Source organism: Alligator mississippiensis, chromosome 9, assembly GCF_030867095.1.
Source record: "Alligator mississippiensis isolate rAllMis1 chromosome 9, rAllMis1, whole genome shotgun sequence".
Lineage (NCBI taxonomy): Eukaryota > Metazoa > Chordata > Crocodylia > Alligatoridae > Alligator > Alligator mississippiensis.
This window is the reverse complement of record NC_081832.1, coordinates 50,282,675-50,300,643: the sequence shown is the minus strand read 5'-3', so window position 1 is coordinate 50,300,643 and position 17,969 is coordinate 50,282,675. Positions and strand designations below refer to the sequence as shown.

Here is a 17,969-nt window from a genome sequence, read left to right as displayed (position 1 = left end):
CCTGGCAGACAAATTATACCATAGTTCAGCACGGCAACAAACAAACAAACAAATGAAGAACCTGGCACCAGTATCGGCACTGAATTTGTCCCTGCCTGAGAGCAAGGCTTAGGGAGAAGGGGCAGCCAGCAGTGCAGCAGACATTCTCTGGCATTGTTCCCAGCTCCAATGATGCATCCTTTGGTTTTGATGCTACCACAAGGAGTGAACCCAGAAAAGAACTAAGACCCCTGTTGTTGCTGAGATACTTACTAGGGCTGTGTGAAATTTCGACGGGTGTTTCATTTCAGAGCTGTTTTGATGCGTTTCGAGTTTGAAACAGCTAAATCAAAATGAAAGGCTTCAAAACAGCTTTGAAATGAAATGAGGGCACTCAACAAAACTTTTGAAATGTTTCAAGTTTTGAAGCCTGGCTTACTTGCAGCTAAACAGAAACTAAGGAGAGGGAAGGGGAAGAGTGGGGATGGACTGCTCTGATATTGACATCTAGCTCCTGGTTCGAATCCCCAGCTTTTTGATTACTTCCCCCAGCTCTCCGATCATTCCCCCAGCTCTTCCTGTGGGGGCGCGGGCCCCTGGTCTGTGTGGGGTTTCATTAGGTTGCTGCTGCAGGATGGGTCCAGCAGCAGCCACTCAGCGCAGCCTGCACTAAGTGCTGGGAAGACTGCGGTGCTGCCACTGGCCTCAGCCTGCAGCAGCAGCCTGCTGAAACCAGACACATAGATCTGGAGACCCCCAGGAAGAGCTGAGGGAATGATCAGAGAGTGGGGGAATTGAATTTGGAGCTGGGGAATCTAATTGGGGGAATTGAATCAGGGGTTGGGGAATTGGACCAGGAGCAGGGGAAATGTTCAGGTCCCTGAACTTTCCCTCAGGTCCCGGTTCAATTCTCTCACTCTCTGATCACTTCCCTCAGCTCTCCCTGGTGGGCACGGGCCCCCGGGTGATGCGGGATGACAGCAGGCTACTTCCGCCAGCTGGGGATGGTGGTGGCTCTGGGCTATTTCCCCAGTCTGCCGCAGCAACCTGCTGAAACCCCGCATGCAGATCTGGTGGCTGCGCTCCCCAGGAAGAGCTGGGGGAATGATCAGAGATCTGAGGATTGAACCGGCAGCTCTGGCTGATAGGTGGAGCTGCCTCAGCTCCAGGACACTGCACGGCACCCTGCTGAACCACACTGAACCTGTGTGATGATGTAGCTGCTGTGCAGAGGCTAGGCTGGGGGTGGGGATTCCTACTGCCCCGTGTGGTGCCATTGCCAGAGTCGGTGAGTGTGGGGCTTTTTAAAGTTCCACACTTACCAGCTGTGGAGCATGTGAATGACAGCATGCTGCCTCTGCCGGCTGGGGCCAGTGCCAGCACCCGAGTTTGCACGGCGCAGCCCACACTGAGCACCAGGAAGAACCCAGTGCTGGCAGCATCAGCATGTTGTCATCCCAGATGCAGAGCCGGGGATCCATGTCCCCTGGGAGGGCAGCGGAGCTGTGCCAGACTCCTCCCGGGGAGAGCAGGCCCCCGGATCTGTGTGCAGGATGACAGCATGCTGCCACTGCCAGCAAGTGATACTAGTTTTGTTTTGAAGTTTGAGGTGCAGTTTCAAAAAAACCTCATCACCTATCTTCTCAAAACTTTGTAAGGCTTCATGCCCTCAGAAGGGGATACCATCCATCCCTACAATTTTCATCCGAATCAGGCAAGAAATGACAAAGTTGTAGGCATTTTTGTGATTCCCCATTATAGCCTATTGGTGAAATGTCGAAACATGTCAAAACAATGTTGAAACAGTGAATCTGTTCAAGGAAATGGAACAGAACAGTGCTTTGAAACAGTGAAATTAAACTTGTCCCTTTGAAACGGTGAAATGGAGGTCGAAATGAAATGGTGCTGTGTCACGCAGAGTAATAGCAAAAATATAGGTTTTGGTACAGAGACTGCTATCTTCTTTTGTACTAGCACTAGAGAAAGTCTACTTTTTCTCAGCTGATGTGCACACATTTGTCTCAGCTTCTAGTGTCCTTCCCTCTGAAGTCCCTGCAGATAAAAATACTGGTTTGCATGTTCCAGAAAGAACAGTGCTCAATCACACCATGTACTGGTTTGGCCAATACCCAGCAAGTCAGCTGTACTGTTATGGTATGCCACTGTGGCCCAGTTCGGACTACAAAATTTTCCAATATGGCTATGTTGGCTAGGGGTGTAAAATAAATAAACAAACAAATAAATAATAATAAACAAGTCATTCCCCCACAGCTATTTCAGCAAACTAATAAAAATGACTTTTGTGTGTTTATCTCATGTCATCTGGGGAGGGAGTGCTATTGTGCTGACAGGAAAAAAACAAAAACAATCAAACACAACACCCCTTCTAGAGGATATGCTGTGCTTTTACTAAAGGGTTCTGCCGGTGTCGTTATGTTGTTGAGGTGTTGTAGAGTAGAAGAGCCCACACAGTTTTTTTTTCCCCAGTCCAGTTGTCAGTAAATGCCATATTTGTGAGAGATTCCCATTAAGTAGCTTGCCTGCAACGCATCAGTGTCTTGAAGAGGATATTTAATTCTAAAACAGAGAACCTCCAACTAGATATAATTCAATTTTGAAGTTAGGATCAATCATATATTGTATGGAAAATATTTTATTTTGCTAATTATAACCGATTAAATACTTGCATGTAAAAACAATAAAGTCCGGGTATCTGAAGATTGAATATATCTTAACATTTTTACCTGTTCACAAGTAAAATTATGTATTAATCTTGTAAGCTATGTATTAGTAAGAGAATGATAGTTTTCCAGGTCCTTACACATTTTTTACTTTTCTAGTTATGGATATTACAGATATTGTAAAAGGAAAATCAGAAAGCGATGAAGAGAAGCAGCATTTCATTCCCTTTCATCCGTAAGACAGTTATAAATATATTTTACTTTTATAATACAAAAAAGTACTTTTTAAATTCTCTTGAAGGGATATTGCAGAACTCAGACAGGTAAAGTGATTTTAAGTATACAAATTATTAATTAACATTAGTAGTCCAAAGTGCTAAAAAGAAAAAAAAGTAACTTTATGAAGACCTTGCTGCACATGTTAGTAGTATACAAGGATTTCTTTCTTGCAAAATTGAGCTGATACATATGTACAAAAGGGATATTTGGTTAATGCTCTGCAGAAATCAGGCTTGTTGACATTTGAGAAGCCACAGAAGTTTTCCAAAAGAGAACAGAAAAACATACCTATTTTCATATTGATATATTCACTCCCAGTCATCCAATGCTGTGAATTATGTAACAGAGCTAGAGCATTCTGATCACAAACCCATTCTAAACAATAGGTCCATGAGTAGGGGTCTACCCAACTTAAGGAGATGGCTGGCTGATTTCACGTGGAGATTACAGGGCTGGCCACCATTTTTGCAGGTTCATCATGGTTCCTTCCCACCCCCACTCTGGTTAAGGGGCCCTGGTGGCTGCATGATCAGTCACCACTGATTGGTTGCTAGGGCTGTCTGTCATACGGCCCCGTCCCTCATTGTTAATTGGTTGTGAGGGCACTCCATCATATAGCCTGAGCCCTTGCCACCAACTGGTAAATCGTATAAGAAAAAGCATTTCTTAGCTGAACAGTAGAGGAATTAAGTTTGCATCCTTGGCTTCTGACAAAGAAAGCTGTATTGGAATAAGCACTAGCTGAATACGTTAAGATTACTTATAGAATCAAAATCATATAATTTTTTAGCAAGGCACATCTGTACCTTGAAATAGGACCCCTCAGAGTTCTTCAGGAAGGCTTTGCTTCTTTCAGGTGACTGCAAATTTAGGTATTGCTTTCAGCTGATTCGGAGTACAAATAACTTGCCTGGGTGTTAGAATTTCCTTTTAACACTCAGGAAAATGTTGAGCCAGCACTGTGATAGGGTTTTAGACTCTTGTTCATTTCTGGAGGACCAGAGCATAGGTGGTGGCCAATAGCTCTACAAACAGTTTCAGAACCTCATGGAGTGACATTGACTAAGAACGTAACTGGAAAAGCTTCCATTTTTGTCTCATCAAAACTGATATAGTTTTGCCACTACAGAGCTAAATCCATTTAGTTTTATATGAATACATTCAGTCAACATGTTTCAAAATACATTGCTGTGTAATACCTATATACTTGCATACGGCATGCACTTTTCTTCCAAAAATCTGACCTCCAAAATTGGAGTGTATGTCTTAAGTGCAGAAGCTGATTTTTCTTGCTGGAATAGTAGCAGGGAGACAGGGCTGCAAGATAGTTGCCATGTTTCTCACTCTGCCAGCCTTGGGTGGAGAAAGGACACAATTTACCCGTCAGGATAAAAGCTACAGCACTAAGCTTCTAACAGCTACTGTTGCTGCAGTCGTGATTTCCTGCAGTCAGCATCTGGTCACTAGAAAAAAATTTTATTCTTATTCTGATTTCTCAAAACAAAGTACATGTCTTATCTGGGGGCAGGGGAGGGGTGGTTATATGAAAGAAAATATAGTACTTAACTCTGACTCACTGGACAAATCTAATTTTTTTAGTTTTAAATATGAAATGATATTTTAGGGTGACTTGAAGTTTGTGAGATTCTTAAAAGTATATAGAGAGAATTGAGGTTGTTTGGCTGTTTGAAAAAATGAATTTAGTCTGTTTAGCAGTCATCAGTAACCAATTTGGTGGATTTCATTTCTTTTTTTCTTTTTTCCCCTTAGGGTGGTGGCGGAGAGTGACTTTTTACATACTCTCCTAACCAAGGCAACAGCATCAAAAGGAGACAGTGGTGGGCAAGGTAAAGTAGACTTTGCAGGTGCAAGTGAAACAAATCTCTGGGTTTTAAATTAGTATCCACACTTAAGTTGTTTGTTTGGCTAGATGCCCTGTGACTCTGACTGTGTTGAAGTCTTTGTGTGGAAATTAGAGTCTCTTATCATTTGTGGTTTATGGCATCTGTTTTGTCTTGGGAAAATGGGGAAGGTGAGAAAAGTTCTCTAGAATGAAGAAAAAAGGTGCTTATGTCGAAGAAAATCCAAAATAAGTAATTTATACAGTCTTGCACTACATTTTTCTAAAGGTCTGTGGGTAACTGTGAAAATGCTTGTTGGAGACATGAGTCAGATTAGGAAAGACTACCCTCATCTTGTTGACAGGACTACAGTTGTTGCTAGGAAGCTGGGATTTCCTGAAATAATAATGCCAGGTAGGAGATGATATTTTGTTTTACTTAATAAGTGTTTTCAATATTTTGATTATAGAAAATAGATTTTTTTCATGTAGTTATTGTTATTGACTCTGAAGTCAAAGAGAAGATGTATCAGTGTAAGGTCTGAAGCTCATTTATAATTGACTTGGAGATGCATATTTATTCCCAGGGTTAGACGTTAAATATAATTATTTAGAAAATATAAAGTATAATTGTTTTAATGTTTTAGCCTTAAATCAAGGTGAAGTAGTATGTTTCTCTTGAACTGTTCTCTTGGCCACTGTGTTAATGAAGATTTACTTTTAACTTGAATTGATAATTATTTCACTTTTATAGTACAGTTTTGAACCATTTACTACGTGTGAAGTCACTCCACATTGAACACAGATTTACAGTCAGATTCCTGTTGTTTAAAATTACTGTTTTAAATGCTACCTTCAGAGTTTTCCATTTGTCCTTTGACATTATGGTTTTGGTAACATCTGATTAATTCACCTGAGGAAAAGAAGGAGAAAATGCCCACATCTTAGTATTCTGAGTCTATTGTGGGAGGTGAAAAAACCCGGAAGCTTGTTTAGCAAATTCACCAAGAATATCTGATCTTTACCTCACCATAAGGTGTCGCTGCAGGATGAGAATTAGAGGAGTTCATTTTTAGGAAATGTATTTGGCCAGTTCCACATAACACCACAGAATCTGAGCAGATGGAAGTAGCAAATGGAAAATTTCAATTAATTTTATCTGAAATTAACTTTTTAAATTACAGTTCAGTATAGTAAGATAAGTATGCAATAACAATTATTATCTACTTTAAGTGAAGCTTGTTTTTTCCCCCTTTAATTTTTGTAGTGTGTTTTATTCTGAGTGATAATATTAGCATTTCTTTTATAGGGGATATAAGAAATGACATTTACATTACATTGTTATATGGAGATTTTGATAAGTACAATAAAACAACACAGAGAAATGTGGAAGTGATCATGTGTGTCTGTGATGAAGAAGGAAAAGTGATGCCAGTAAGTTTTTCTGTCTTCCCATCTCTGGTACTCATGTACATGTGTAATGTACATTTGAAAGTAAGTCTTAGATTTAACTTGAATCTCATACGTCATAACCTGAAGCTCCCTCACTTCTGTTGATTTGTTTTTTTTCCCCTTATGATGCTAGAACTGTTATGTATTAAATAAATCCCTGTTATTAACTTGCATAATCCCATACAACACACAGAATTGAGAAAAATACTGACCTTTTTAGTTCTGACTAGTAAATAACCAAATGAGCTGTTGTTACTGAGGTGGTTCCACTTTTGCTCTGGGGACTTCCTCATGGGGATTTCTGGAAGAGTAACGTAATTGTTGTGTTATAAGGGAGATTGAATTTTTAACATTTTATAATGATCCTACATGTCTCTGCAAGAGGCATGGGCTCTCAAGGCAAGGGTATATGGGGAGCAGATCATGGCTCTGCCTAAGGCCCCAGCCCCATGCTGCTACTTCCCCAGGATCCTAGACCCAGCCCTGGATGCAACTCCCTGGTTGTCTGCAGCCCCATCCCATCCCGCCCCCATCGTCATCCAATGTTCCTGTCTGTGCACTCTGTCTGCACAGGTCCCAGCCAATCTTCATGTTCCCCAGCCCCAGTTCTGAGATCTCAGCCCTGGCCCCACACACCCGCTCCCAGATGCCACGCCCTGCATGCCTCCCAGCTGCCTGGCTGAATGGGGAGCAGAGCCACTTAAGGAGTTTTGGCACGCTGTTGTGGGCAGGGTCAGGCTGCTAATCTGGCCTGCAACAGCCCACCAAACTCCCTATGGCTAACAGAACAGATGTTCAGTGCACATAAACCAGTTTGAAAATGGATGAAACCAGTCTGAGATAAACCTGGTTGAATGTATATCAGCCTTAACTGATTTGGGCCAAACTGGTTTATGCAATGTCTGTCCCACACCCCTTGCTGGTTTAAGATAAACTAGATACCCCCAGCATCCTGGCATGCTCTCTGGGCTGGGGAGGGGTGCTCCCTGCTCCATAGCAGGGCTAGCCCCTCCCCTCTGCTCGCTGGCTGCAGCTCCAGCACAGACTTTTGGCTGCCTCTACCCCCTCACCACTCCCTGCTAGGCAGGAATTCCCCTCCTCCCCTCTGCCTTGCTGAGGAGGTGTCTGTGTATTAGCTAGCCCACATGCTGGCTATGGTCCATGCTGAATCTACAGGCAGAATCAACAGATAGCTGGTAATGTTCCTCTGTTGTTTTTTTAATGGAGTGAATACACACTGAGTTAGGGGTAATAAACACTGTTATCAATTCCCTTCTGGGCTAATCAAAGCATTCTGCTGGGGTCTGGCCACTCCATCCTTCCTGCCTCAGCTCAGTACTGTGGAAGGGATGGGAGGGCTGCTCTAACACCCCTCAGCTTCTAGCCTGAGCCACTGCAGGCATGTGCCTGTATGTCTGAAATGTCTGTGTCAGTTACAAACCAGTTCAGCCTAACCAGGTTAGACTAACCTGCAAAGATTGAATTAATTCAGGCTCAGGGTTTTTGAAGGTCTGTTTCTAGCCTATGTGGCCCTTGGGCCCAAATAATTGCTCATCCCTGCTATATTTCCACTCTCCTCACTGGGAGCCCCCTTGTAGTTATGCCCCAGGGGTCACCCCAAAATACCAATCTGATTACTTATATTTATATCTTGAAAGCAAATAATAATTAATGGGAAGATGACTGAATTCTGTTTCATCTAGTTTACTGATATAACAAAATAATAGAAATAATATAAGATATAAAAAAACATCAAAATGAATGTCTTCATTGGGGAATTGGTAGTATCAGTTAATTTTCATTGAATTATTTCAGGAAAATTGATGCAGACATAATTTCATTCTTTAAAGAGAAGAGTTATGACTGAGTTTGGGGATCAAACTAGTTTAAAATGAAAAAATTGACAGTACATATACTTCTGCAAAAACAAGAAAAGGACTTTTGCTGTGAATAATAGCACAAGTATATTTAGCAGCTTTGGAGCAGGCAGGAGCAGCTATGAAAATTCCCCAGCCTCTGGGACAATAGGGAAAGCAACAATGGCAGGTTAGTGAGGGAGGAAAGGACATGCCATTTGTGCATAGAGGGGAAGAGGGGTGGGGATTATCCCCAGAATCTCCAACAGCACAGTCTGCCCACACTGGGTGGAGATGGGGGAGGAGGCTGGGAGCAGGGGGTCAAGCCATCCTTTGCCAAATCTGGGATCTGCCACTGCCTATACCATAGATGTATTTAATTTTAAGTGGGGTGAGACACCACTGATAAAATTTAAAAAGCAATTTTCTTTTCTTGCCATGCAAATGTTTGTGTAAAGATCATAGTCCAGATGGTTGTCTTCAGTAATTTCTGATTCAGAGTCTAAAACCCCATTTTGCCAGAAACGATGGGTTTTTTTCCTTTTATATGGGAATTCAAAATTGTTTTAGGTAGCATAGACAGTAGTCTTGTGTGTTTCATAGGTGTAATCAGTGTTTTCTCAAATTCTGTAAACTTTCTTCTAAGGTTTGCCTTTCCTTGAGGGTGTATTGAAAAGTACTTTAATCTTGCATGGTGTATTGCATTTGTTCAGAAGATCTAAATATCTTTTTTAATAATTGTCCATGTTTTATGATGCTAATATGTTTCCAGCTACTAATTTAATTTTTAATTATTTATTAGACATAAATTAAATACTATTATATAAAAGTGTTAAAGTTAGTGAGTATCAGCTTATTTGCTTAGTGTTATTCCAAGTTCCCATTATTGCTCTCATAGAGAGATGAATGTATACTGAATTTGGCCTGGAAGATTTCTTTAGCCATGACAATATATTAATTGTTCAACATAAGTCTAATGGGTGAATAGTATACTAGCTCTGTGTTTACTTGGTGTGTAATATGAATTGGTGTTATTCAATATATTGAATTTCTAAGTTAGCTGGCCTGATAGCAATGTAACATTTGGAAGCATCAATTCCCACTTTTTTTGCCAAGGTCATGGCAGGATGGAATTTTTTAGCCTAGTTTTCTTATTGCCCCAAACAAATATATTTATCAGTCTGATTCTATATCTTTTATATGACTGTCATAGAAAAGTAGGGCTGGAAGGAATCTCAGGAGGCTATTTAGTCTAGCCCCCTACTCCAGGTAGGATCACCCTTGAATAAATTGGCAGTGTCAAATGTCTGTTTAAACTCCTGTTAAATATTTCTAAAGATGGAGATTCCACAGCTGCCCTTGGTAGCCTGTTCCAATGCTTAACCACTTTAATAGTGGGAAACTTCTTTCTAATCTCCAACCCAAATTTCCTGTGCTGCTGGCTGAGACTATTGCTTCTACTCCTCTTACTAATAAGCCTCAGCCTCTAACCTGAATTCTTGCAAGCCCCAGAAATGAGCCTTGATCAGAAATTGGGATGGATCTGAACTCTTACCATATAAAGAGGCAGAAATGATTGCTAAAATTGGAAATGATTTGGAACATGTAAGAAGATAATTGTTAATAAAGTGTTGAAAAGGCATAGAGTGACCACCTTTTCAAAATGGAAAGGCGGGACACATGCCTGGCTCTCCCCCTCCCTTCCCCCCACTGGCAGCATGGCCAGGGCAGAGCCAAGTGGAGCAGGGGCGGATTCAGGCTCAGGGCTCCACGCCCTGTTGCCTTTCCCTCAGGTGCCCCATACTGGCTGCGTGCCCCCTGCCCGCCCAGCATCAGTAGGGGGCACAACTCCATAATACTATTGCCTCCACTGCTGTCAGGTGGGCACAGGGTGTGTTGCCAGGATGGGACTCCCAGGGGAGGGCAGCGGGACAGGGAGCCCGGAGCCTACAGCAGGTAGTCCACATCTGCACCCAGTTCATACAAATCTGGGGGAGCATGTGCCCTTCATTTTCCCCCCTTCACGCCAGGGAATAGCAGTGAACAGCTGCACCCCCTGGATACTCCATTCCGCTCCTCACCCTGGCTCTGGGCCCCATGCACCACCCTGGCTGGGCAGTGCCCCTCAGCCCATGCCACTGCCCCATTCCCTCCCTCACCATGGGGTTCTTGATACTCCCCCATTTCCACCTTATGTTCCCTCCCCTCTATAGGCTTATCTTCAGTGAGCTGCTCTTCATGCAGCCTGGCTGTATTCCTGGCCATGTGCATGTGTTCAGGTGCGCACATGCACGGGGTGCCCCCTGCGTCCTGTTCCTAGCAGCCCCTTGCAGCCCATCTGGAATGCTGCCAGCCTGCAAGGGGGAACCTGCCATTTCCCGATCCCTGCACGATACTGTGAATCTGGCTCAAATGTTGTCCGGGACTCATGCAGCCCGGGACTGGGACTTGATGTTCCCATTCTAGGACTGTCCCACCCAGTTAGGGATGGGTGGTCACCCTAGCTAGACCTTAGATTGACTATATTACAGATGGCCACATATGGGTAAAAAAAAAGAAAAAAATGTTGGTGATATGTCTTTTTTGAAGATTTTTAGAATGTTAGTAACAATAATGTTGGTGTCACAGCAGTTGTTGCTTCTGGTTGCTTGTGTCAATTTTGCAAATATATTATTTTTAAAATGATATGTATCAATTAAAGTGTTCTTATATAGGAGAGTTCTGCTTTTTTACTCCTGTTGCAGAAATTTCTGCAAATAATGAAAAACCAAGATAAGCTGTGATCTTTTTTTATTTTCCCCCCTTTTTTTGTTAGAATGCAATTTGTTTGGGAGCAGGGGACAAAGCTGTGAGTGAATACAGATCAGTTCTCTACTATCAGGTCAAACAGCCACGCTGGATGGAAACACTAAAGGTATGGCAAGCATATTTCACTGACATTTTCTGTTTCAATTGTCAGTTCCTATCTTGTTTAGAAGGAAGGTATTGCAGTGTAGATCACATTTTTGGTAACAAATAGCTTTGGGTCTTGAATACAAATAAATGCATGTACCATCAGTCATATATCAGCTATTGGTTAGGGATATGTGATTAGTGATGCTTAAAGTTTTGGCCTAAAAATTATGTTGGAATTTCTTGTAGCAAAACAAATGCGATCATTTTAGTTTACCTTATGTTCTTAACATGCCTCATTGAAAACGAAATATTACATTGTACTGTTTTAAAACAGTGGAAGTGAGAGAGCTTGCATGATTAGAAACAACAGAAATCTCCCATAAACTTTTATTATTTTTTATTGTCTTGGATTGCTTTTGTCAGGGATGAAATGAAAGGCAACTGTGCAATTTGTGTTTAATATCTAATGGAAGTTTCTGAAAGTGGTAATTACAAAATACAGCTCAAGGTTGCATGACGAACTTTCCAGTAAAAATGCTTTTTGTGACAGCATTATTGAAGATTACTCATGTAATATAGCCCATCTGTATTTAACTAGGCTGCAATTAAATTATGAATGTAATGGGCAGAGAAAGGGTAGAAAGGTAACTTGGACATGATCAATTGTATGTGTGCCTTGAAGGCAGTCTGGTATTTTGAGTCATATTGTTTTAGTTCTAAATTTTGGCAGTAACTTTTGACCAGATTTTTGTATTCTGAGCAATTAACAATAATCATTATTTGAAGGCTGGGATTCTAAGATGCTTTTATATAGGGCTGAATACTCTTATGTAGTTGGTAAGGTTTGATAAAAGAACCCACTGGGGTTGTTAGTAGAGGAATAAAAAAGATGATATCAACATGATACAACTTTAAATATTTGTGACATGCTTGATTATAAAAAAAAATGTGGAGTGCTGCTAATATTTGATTTCATACTTGGAGATTTCATACAACTTTTTTAGAAATTATAATGCAAAGTGTGAATAAGATATGGTCTTGACTCCTTTATTCATGATTGACACTTGCTTTGCAGTCTCAAGGAAACTTTTTTCTCCCTGTCTCAGTTTATCCATTTCTAAAATGGGTATAATTACCTTTAGAGGGGATTTTACAATGATTGATTAATGTTTAAAGGTAATAATAACAGAGTATAGTACATTTATTTTTAGCACATGAACATCTACCAGTACTGTAACTGATGGCTGTAACAGTTCTTATGTTCTGCTACACTTGACTGTTGCTTTAATTTGAGGAACTAGCAGCATATGATTATATAGACATTGCATGTTGTCTTTTAGTGTGGCCAGACCTAGACCCAGCTTTGTTTGACTTGTGTATGCAAGGCAGCATGTAGGAGTAATTGCAGACAGTATCTTTAATATGCTCAGCAATTAAAATAATGCTGTATCTTCATGCAGAGATGTGGACATGCATTATACGCAACACTGATTTTTTTAAATATATTTTTATTTACTATACTATGATCTGATTTATACAAGGTGGCAATTCCCATTGAAGATATGCAAAGCGTACATCTGCGCTTCATGTTCAGACACAGGTCATCTCAAGAGTGTAAGTATGACTTTTTTTTCCCTTTGTCACCAGATAAGCTTAGCTTGATATATATCATATATTAAACACATCATTGTGTACTTTACAGCTAAAGATAAAGGTGAAAAGAATTTTGCAATGGCCTATGTCAAGCTAATGAAGGAAGATGGTACAACTCTGCAAGATGGCTCCCATGATTTGGTAGTCCTGAAGGTATAGTAAAGAGAGTTTTTATATCAGAAGAATTCTGATTTGCTCATGAATACTTTCTTCACTGGATTGTTTTCCATGAAATCCCACATTTTGTTATTCTTTTCTTTCTACCACCCATAAAAGATGTACATCACTGTCTCTGAGCAAGAGCAACGTGATATTAGCTTTCTTTAGGGCCAGTCAGTAGCACTACACATGTTATCAGTAGGCGGGTATCAATTTAGATCATCATAGGCTGGTGATTCTTCCCACTGCTTTCAGCTTCTGTTGTCATGAGAAAATTGAAATAGTTCAGTAAACAGACTTAAACTGTCATTGTGATTGTGGGAGGGGAGGGGGAGGATCATTAAAATTTTGTTTCTCTTCATCCTTCCTCACCCTCACGTGAATAAGACTGTAAAAGACTTGTGTTTATCTTAGTTACTTGGGATTAGTTGTTGGATAATTTCAGCAATTTATCCTTGGCCTGTGTCATGCATGAAGTATTTCTTGTTGGCATATGATACTGGGCATCTTGACAGTATTGATCAGTTTTTATTGGACACAAATAATGAAACTGACTTTTTTGTTCCCCAGTTGAATTAATGATATTCTTGAATTTGGGTTAACCATACACAATGCTGATGATTAGGAATTTGTCATCCATTTCCTGTGAATTTTCTCAAGCATTTACTTTAGCTAGTTCTGCCTATATTCTGGTCAACATGTTAGTTTGCTGTAATTTTCATACAAAGTTAACACCCAGGGCTGAACACAACCATATTAAATTATGTATAATTCCAATGAAGAATAATGGAATTTTAGATATTAGTCTAACTTTAGTTGTTATTAAAATTGATAAATATGTTGCCCAGAAGGGATAATTATTCGTTTTGACTGCCTGCATAATGCAGAGCATAAAATATCATTAAGTGATTCCTGAATCAAAACCATAATTTCTGGTGCAGCAAAAGCATATATTTAAGAAATGCTAAAGCCAATTGTCACATTTTATCTGTGATAGAAGGTAGATGGATGATTTCTGACATGCTTGCTGATTCTGGAATTTAAATACAGCATTGACAACCTTATGAATTAGAAATTCATTACTTAGCCCCTGAGAAATGAGCGCCCTAAAAATCATGAGCCTTTAAGATTTTAAATGCATTTAAGGTCATGGGGGTATTTTTTTGTTTTTTATTCTTGGTGCCTTTTAATGTATCTTTTACAACATTGGATCATATTTTGAAGTTTCCCCCCCACAGTCTAGCAGTCTAGAAAGCATTGTTTAAAAAAACCACTTAGTCATGTAATTGCATGAAACAATATTGTAAGACTCATAAAATCATGAAAGTTGGCAGCACATGTCTGTTGGCACTGGATTTATGACCCAGATACCTTGTTCCAAGCGTAACCAAACCATCAGACCAAACATGACTTCTCCATTTGATAATAGGCAATTTTTATCTCACATATCTATCACTGACACAGTGATAGCAGATAAGAATAATGCAAACAATTCTATATCTACCACTCTTAGAGCTGTTACAGAGGAAAGGTACGTTTGGCCAGTACGCAAACTTCACCGTGAAGTTCTCTCTTGAATATCAGATGTCAGCAGCTGAGGATCCTTCCTCTGTGGGGCAAGTGAGATGGGCTGGTAGTGCACCCTCTGTTCATGGTGACCTTGGGTTTTCCTCTTGCAGATCCTTTGCTACTCTGAAATCCCTCGTTTTTGTATTCTTTCTCCTGTCTGATGACTCTTCATTCCTTGGCATCATTGATTGATCTCCCTGTGGTCATCATACTATTCAAGTTGTGTCCTGTCAGCATATTCCTTTGTTTCACAAACCCATCACATACACACATATCTTAATTTGGTTATTTAACAGTCCTCCTAATTTGGTCTGTTCACCAAAGCCAGAAAAGGCTTTGTAGTTTGGAACTGTGACCTGGCACCAATGTTGCAGAGTCCCTTATCTCTGTTGGGGTACACTGTGCATGTTATGGAACAGTGTGGTACATGTCTTCAATTTCCCAGCCTGTATGTCTGTTGGCTTCAGACACAGTGGGCTTTGAAGGAAACTTTTTGTCACAAATAGGCTTTTTGATACCAGTTAACCCTTGCCATTCCCTTGGACCATTGCTCTAACACATCTGCTTTACCTACAAGCCAGTTCCCAAAAGCAAACCTCTAAATATCATTTTCTAGCCAGTGTCTAGGTTGTAGCTTCAAAATCTGTCACTTTTTGTCCATTGACATCTCTCGATGATACTTTTTCTTGTGGTTTTTCCCCTTGTTTGCTTTGGTGCAGCTTATGTTCTGCAATTGCAGTATAGGATGGCTCAATGCTTTTGAATGAGAATCTCAACTAAATTTTAAATTGAGAATCTCAACTAAATTTAAATACAAGCTGCTTTCTAGAACTTGACACTAGTAAAAGGATCCCTCTTCATGGGATGTGAGAATCTGAGAACTTCATGAAATAATAGAAAGTCTCTTGAAACCAAGTTCACTAGAAAATCAGATCAGATGAAATTTCATGGGCCTGCATTATATCCTTGCTAGTGTCTAAGGGTTGGACTTGGCTTGATTTTCATAGGCCAACAGTTTTTTGAAGGTACAATGAATGCGCAAAGCCTAAAGTCTCCAATCTTCAGAAATCTTGATCTACATTTATTAGTATATCCTGATTGCTCTTTTTACTCTGCCCCTGTGGTCAGGCATGAATCTGAATCCCTTAAATGGTATGCAATTTAGGTGCAAAAAATGGAAAAACTTCTTCACAATTAGGATGTCTAGACTGTAGAATAAATTCCTTCCAGAGATGGTGCAATCACCTACCCTGAAAATCTTCAAGAGGAAAGTGGATGGTCACTTTGCTGGGGTCACCCAGTTGTCTTTCCTACCTAGTGCAGGGGGGCTGGACCCAATGATCTTGAGAGGTCCCTTCCAGCCCTTTACAGTTTATGAATCTATGAAAATATTGGTACATGTTTTAACTGAAGTTGTTGCTGTTCCCCCTCCTCACTCTTTCCAAGGAAAATGACCATTGTACTAATTTTGCAGTAAAAATTTGTCCTGCCAAGACCTGTAATATAGGATTTTTAAAAAATCTTTTCCTCCCTCACCATCTTGAACAATGTAAGAAGTCTTGAATTGTTTGACCCCACAGCTTGGTCAGGCTTAAATGATTTATTGCAGTAGTCTTCTTTCACTAGAGGTCTTTGGCTATGTTGGTACATGTATTAAGATCCAGAATTAATTGTCAATTTATGATAGTTTTCCATAATTCCCCATTTCTGTCTTGTCCTAATTTAAGTGGGGTTTTATTACAAATGATCTCTTACAACATCTTACCTTGCTAGCTAATGCTACAGTACACAAATTTAGCGAAGAAACTTCCTAATATGATTTTATAGAATATTTTAGATTTACTTTATCTAAAGGCAAATTGCAATGTAATTTTATTTTTCTATTGACAGAATCTGGTAAAAGCTCAAACATGCAATTGCTGTATTCTGAGGACACTGGCAGGTGACATTTGTCTCATGATTCGACTGTTAAAAGCTGGTTACAGCTATGCCCTGACAGAAATGTATGGCTGCAGAGCTCTTTAAAAGTGCCTGATTATGCAACAAATTAAGCCTTGTGAAGGTTGAGATGAAGGTGCTCTAAAGCAGAGCACTTTCATTAACTTTTGTCCGATCAAGGCTCCAGTCCACCCGCTCTTCCTCTAGCACAGACCGGGCAAACCCCAGCCCAGAGCTCCATCCTCTCCCTTCTCCTTATCCCACCATTCAGACTGCACTGGAGCTGGGAGGGGAGATGGGTGGAGTGGGCTAGGGAGAGAGGCTGCAAACACACAGTTCCTTCTGGATCAGCTTCAAAGTGGAGCTCAATCTCTCACTCCCCTGAGCCAACAGCAAAGGTCTGTTGGAGCAGAGGAAGAGGGAACGACTTGGGGAAAGGGGGTCGCTGTAACTCGCGGTGCTTTCTGTGAAGTGATGTGAGTTACAGTGGGGAACTACACCTCTGTCAGCACCTTAAAAATCACTTTCTGGAATATCTTCAAAATGAAAGGAATAACCTTCCCACTCTTTTCCCTTACCACATACCTATAGTCAATTGCATCCACAGTCAAAAATCAAACTATGCCTTTGTTGGTGACTAACTTGTCTATTCTAACCCTGTCTATTCTTCCAATGAAAAGTCTCAGTCTCTTTCTGATTATATTTTTTAGGTTGTACAGCTTATCCCAAACTCCACTGTAGTCTTGGGGTGAGGAGAAGGGGAGATTCATGGGGTGTCAGACATGTTTTCTTGAGTTTGTTTTATTGGTATGACATATACTGACATGTACTGTCTCTATGAAGCACCAAGCTGTATTTAACTTTATTGTTATTATGTCTGCATGAACTGTAATATAAAATGTATTTCTTATATGCTATAATAGGGCCAGGATTGTGCAATACCATATTAACTTTCCAGTGAGCTTCTTTGGCACCTAGAAGAGGCTCAAAGCCTAAATGGCTGAAGAATAGTTAATTGCTAAAAATTAGCATTTGACAGGAGTTTGTTTACTCATCTTCTTTGTGGATGTGTTCTGATGCATGTGACCTTGGTCCTACCAGATAATGGTGGTTTTATATTTTTAAAAGAAGGGGCTGTAAGAATACCACGTATCTGTTCAGAGTAGGGCTGGACAAAATACGGCCTGCCATGCACTTTCATTTGTCCCATGGTGCCCACCAACAGATTGTGCCCTATCCAGCCATTCTGCCCATGAGGGTGGGAGTGAGTTGCCCATGTGTACACAGCCCCCCAAATATACCGTATTGCACTTTGCTTCCATCCTCATGGGCAGAAGGGCCCGGCCTGGCCATCAGACAGCTTCTGGGCAGGGCTGCTGCAGCCTCCAGGGACCTGATCCGCTCTCCTGCCTCCAGATCATTCTGGGCAACAGGTAATGAAGTGGCAGCAGTGGAGTTTCAGCTAGGTGGGAGCATGGAGGGGGCTAGCTGCAGTGCAGAGCCCATACCCAGGGGGGTGGCAGTAGTGTGGAGCTCAGGTGGGAAGCATGTAGGTGTGAGGGAGAGTGGGGGTGTGGGACCCCCCACACTCCCCTCCTCTGGTGCACAGTCCCGGCAGGCAGTGGCAGTAGCAGCAGGCGGGGGCACTTGTGCCTGATGCAGGTGCCT

The 17,969-nt window shown here is 41.0% G+C and overlaps 1 protein-coding gene across 1 annotated transcript in view; it reads left to right on the top strand.

The window, feature by feature from the left end:
* Positions 1-17,969, top strand: part of DOCK2 (dedicator of cytokinesis 2) — a 520,353-nt gene that overhangs the window by 45,179 nt on the left and 457,205 nt on the right. The window contains exons 11-17 of the mRNA XM_019487133.2: positions 2,820-2,895; positions 4,710-4,786; positions 5,069-5,194; positions 6,089-6,213; positions 10,903-11,001; positions 12,524-12,596; positions 12,685-12,788. Of these exons, the coding sequence (XP_019342678.1) occupies positions 2,820-2,895; positions 4,710-4,786; positions 5,069-5,194; positions 6,089-6,213; positions 10,903-11,001; positions 12,524-12,596; positions 12,685-12,788 (680 nt within the window). The remainder of the gene's footprint in view (positions 1-2,819; positions 2,896-4,709; positions 4,787-5,068; positions 5,195-6,088; positions 6,214-10,902; positions 11,002-12,523; positions 12,597-12,684; positions 12,789-17,969) is intronic.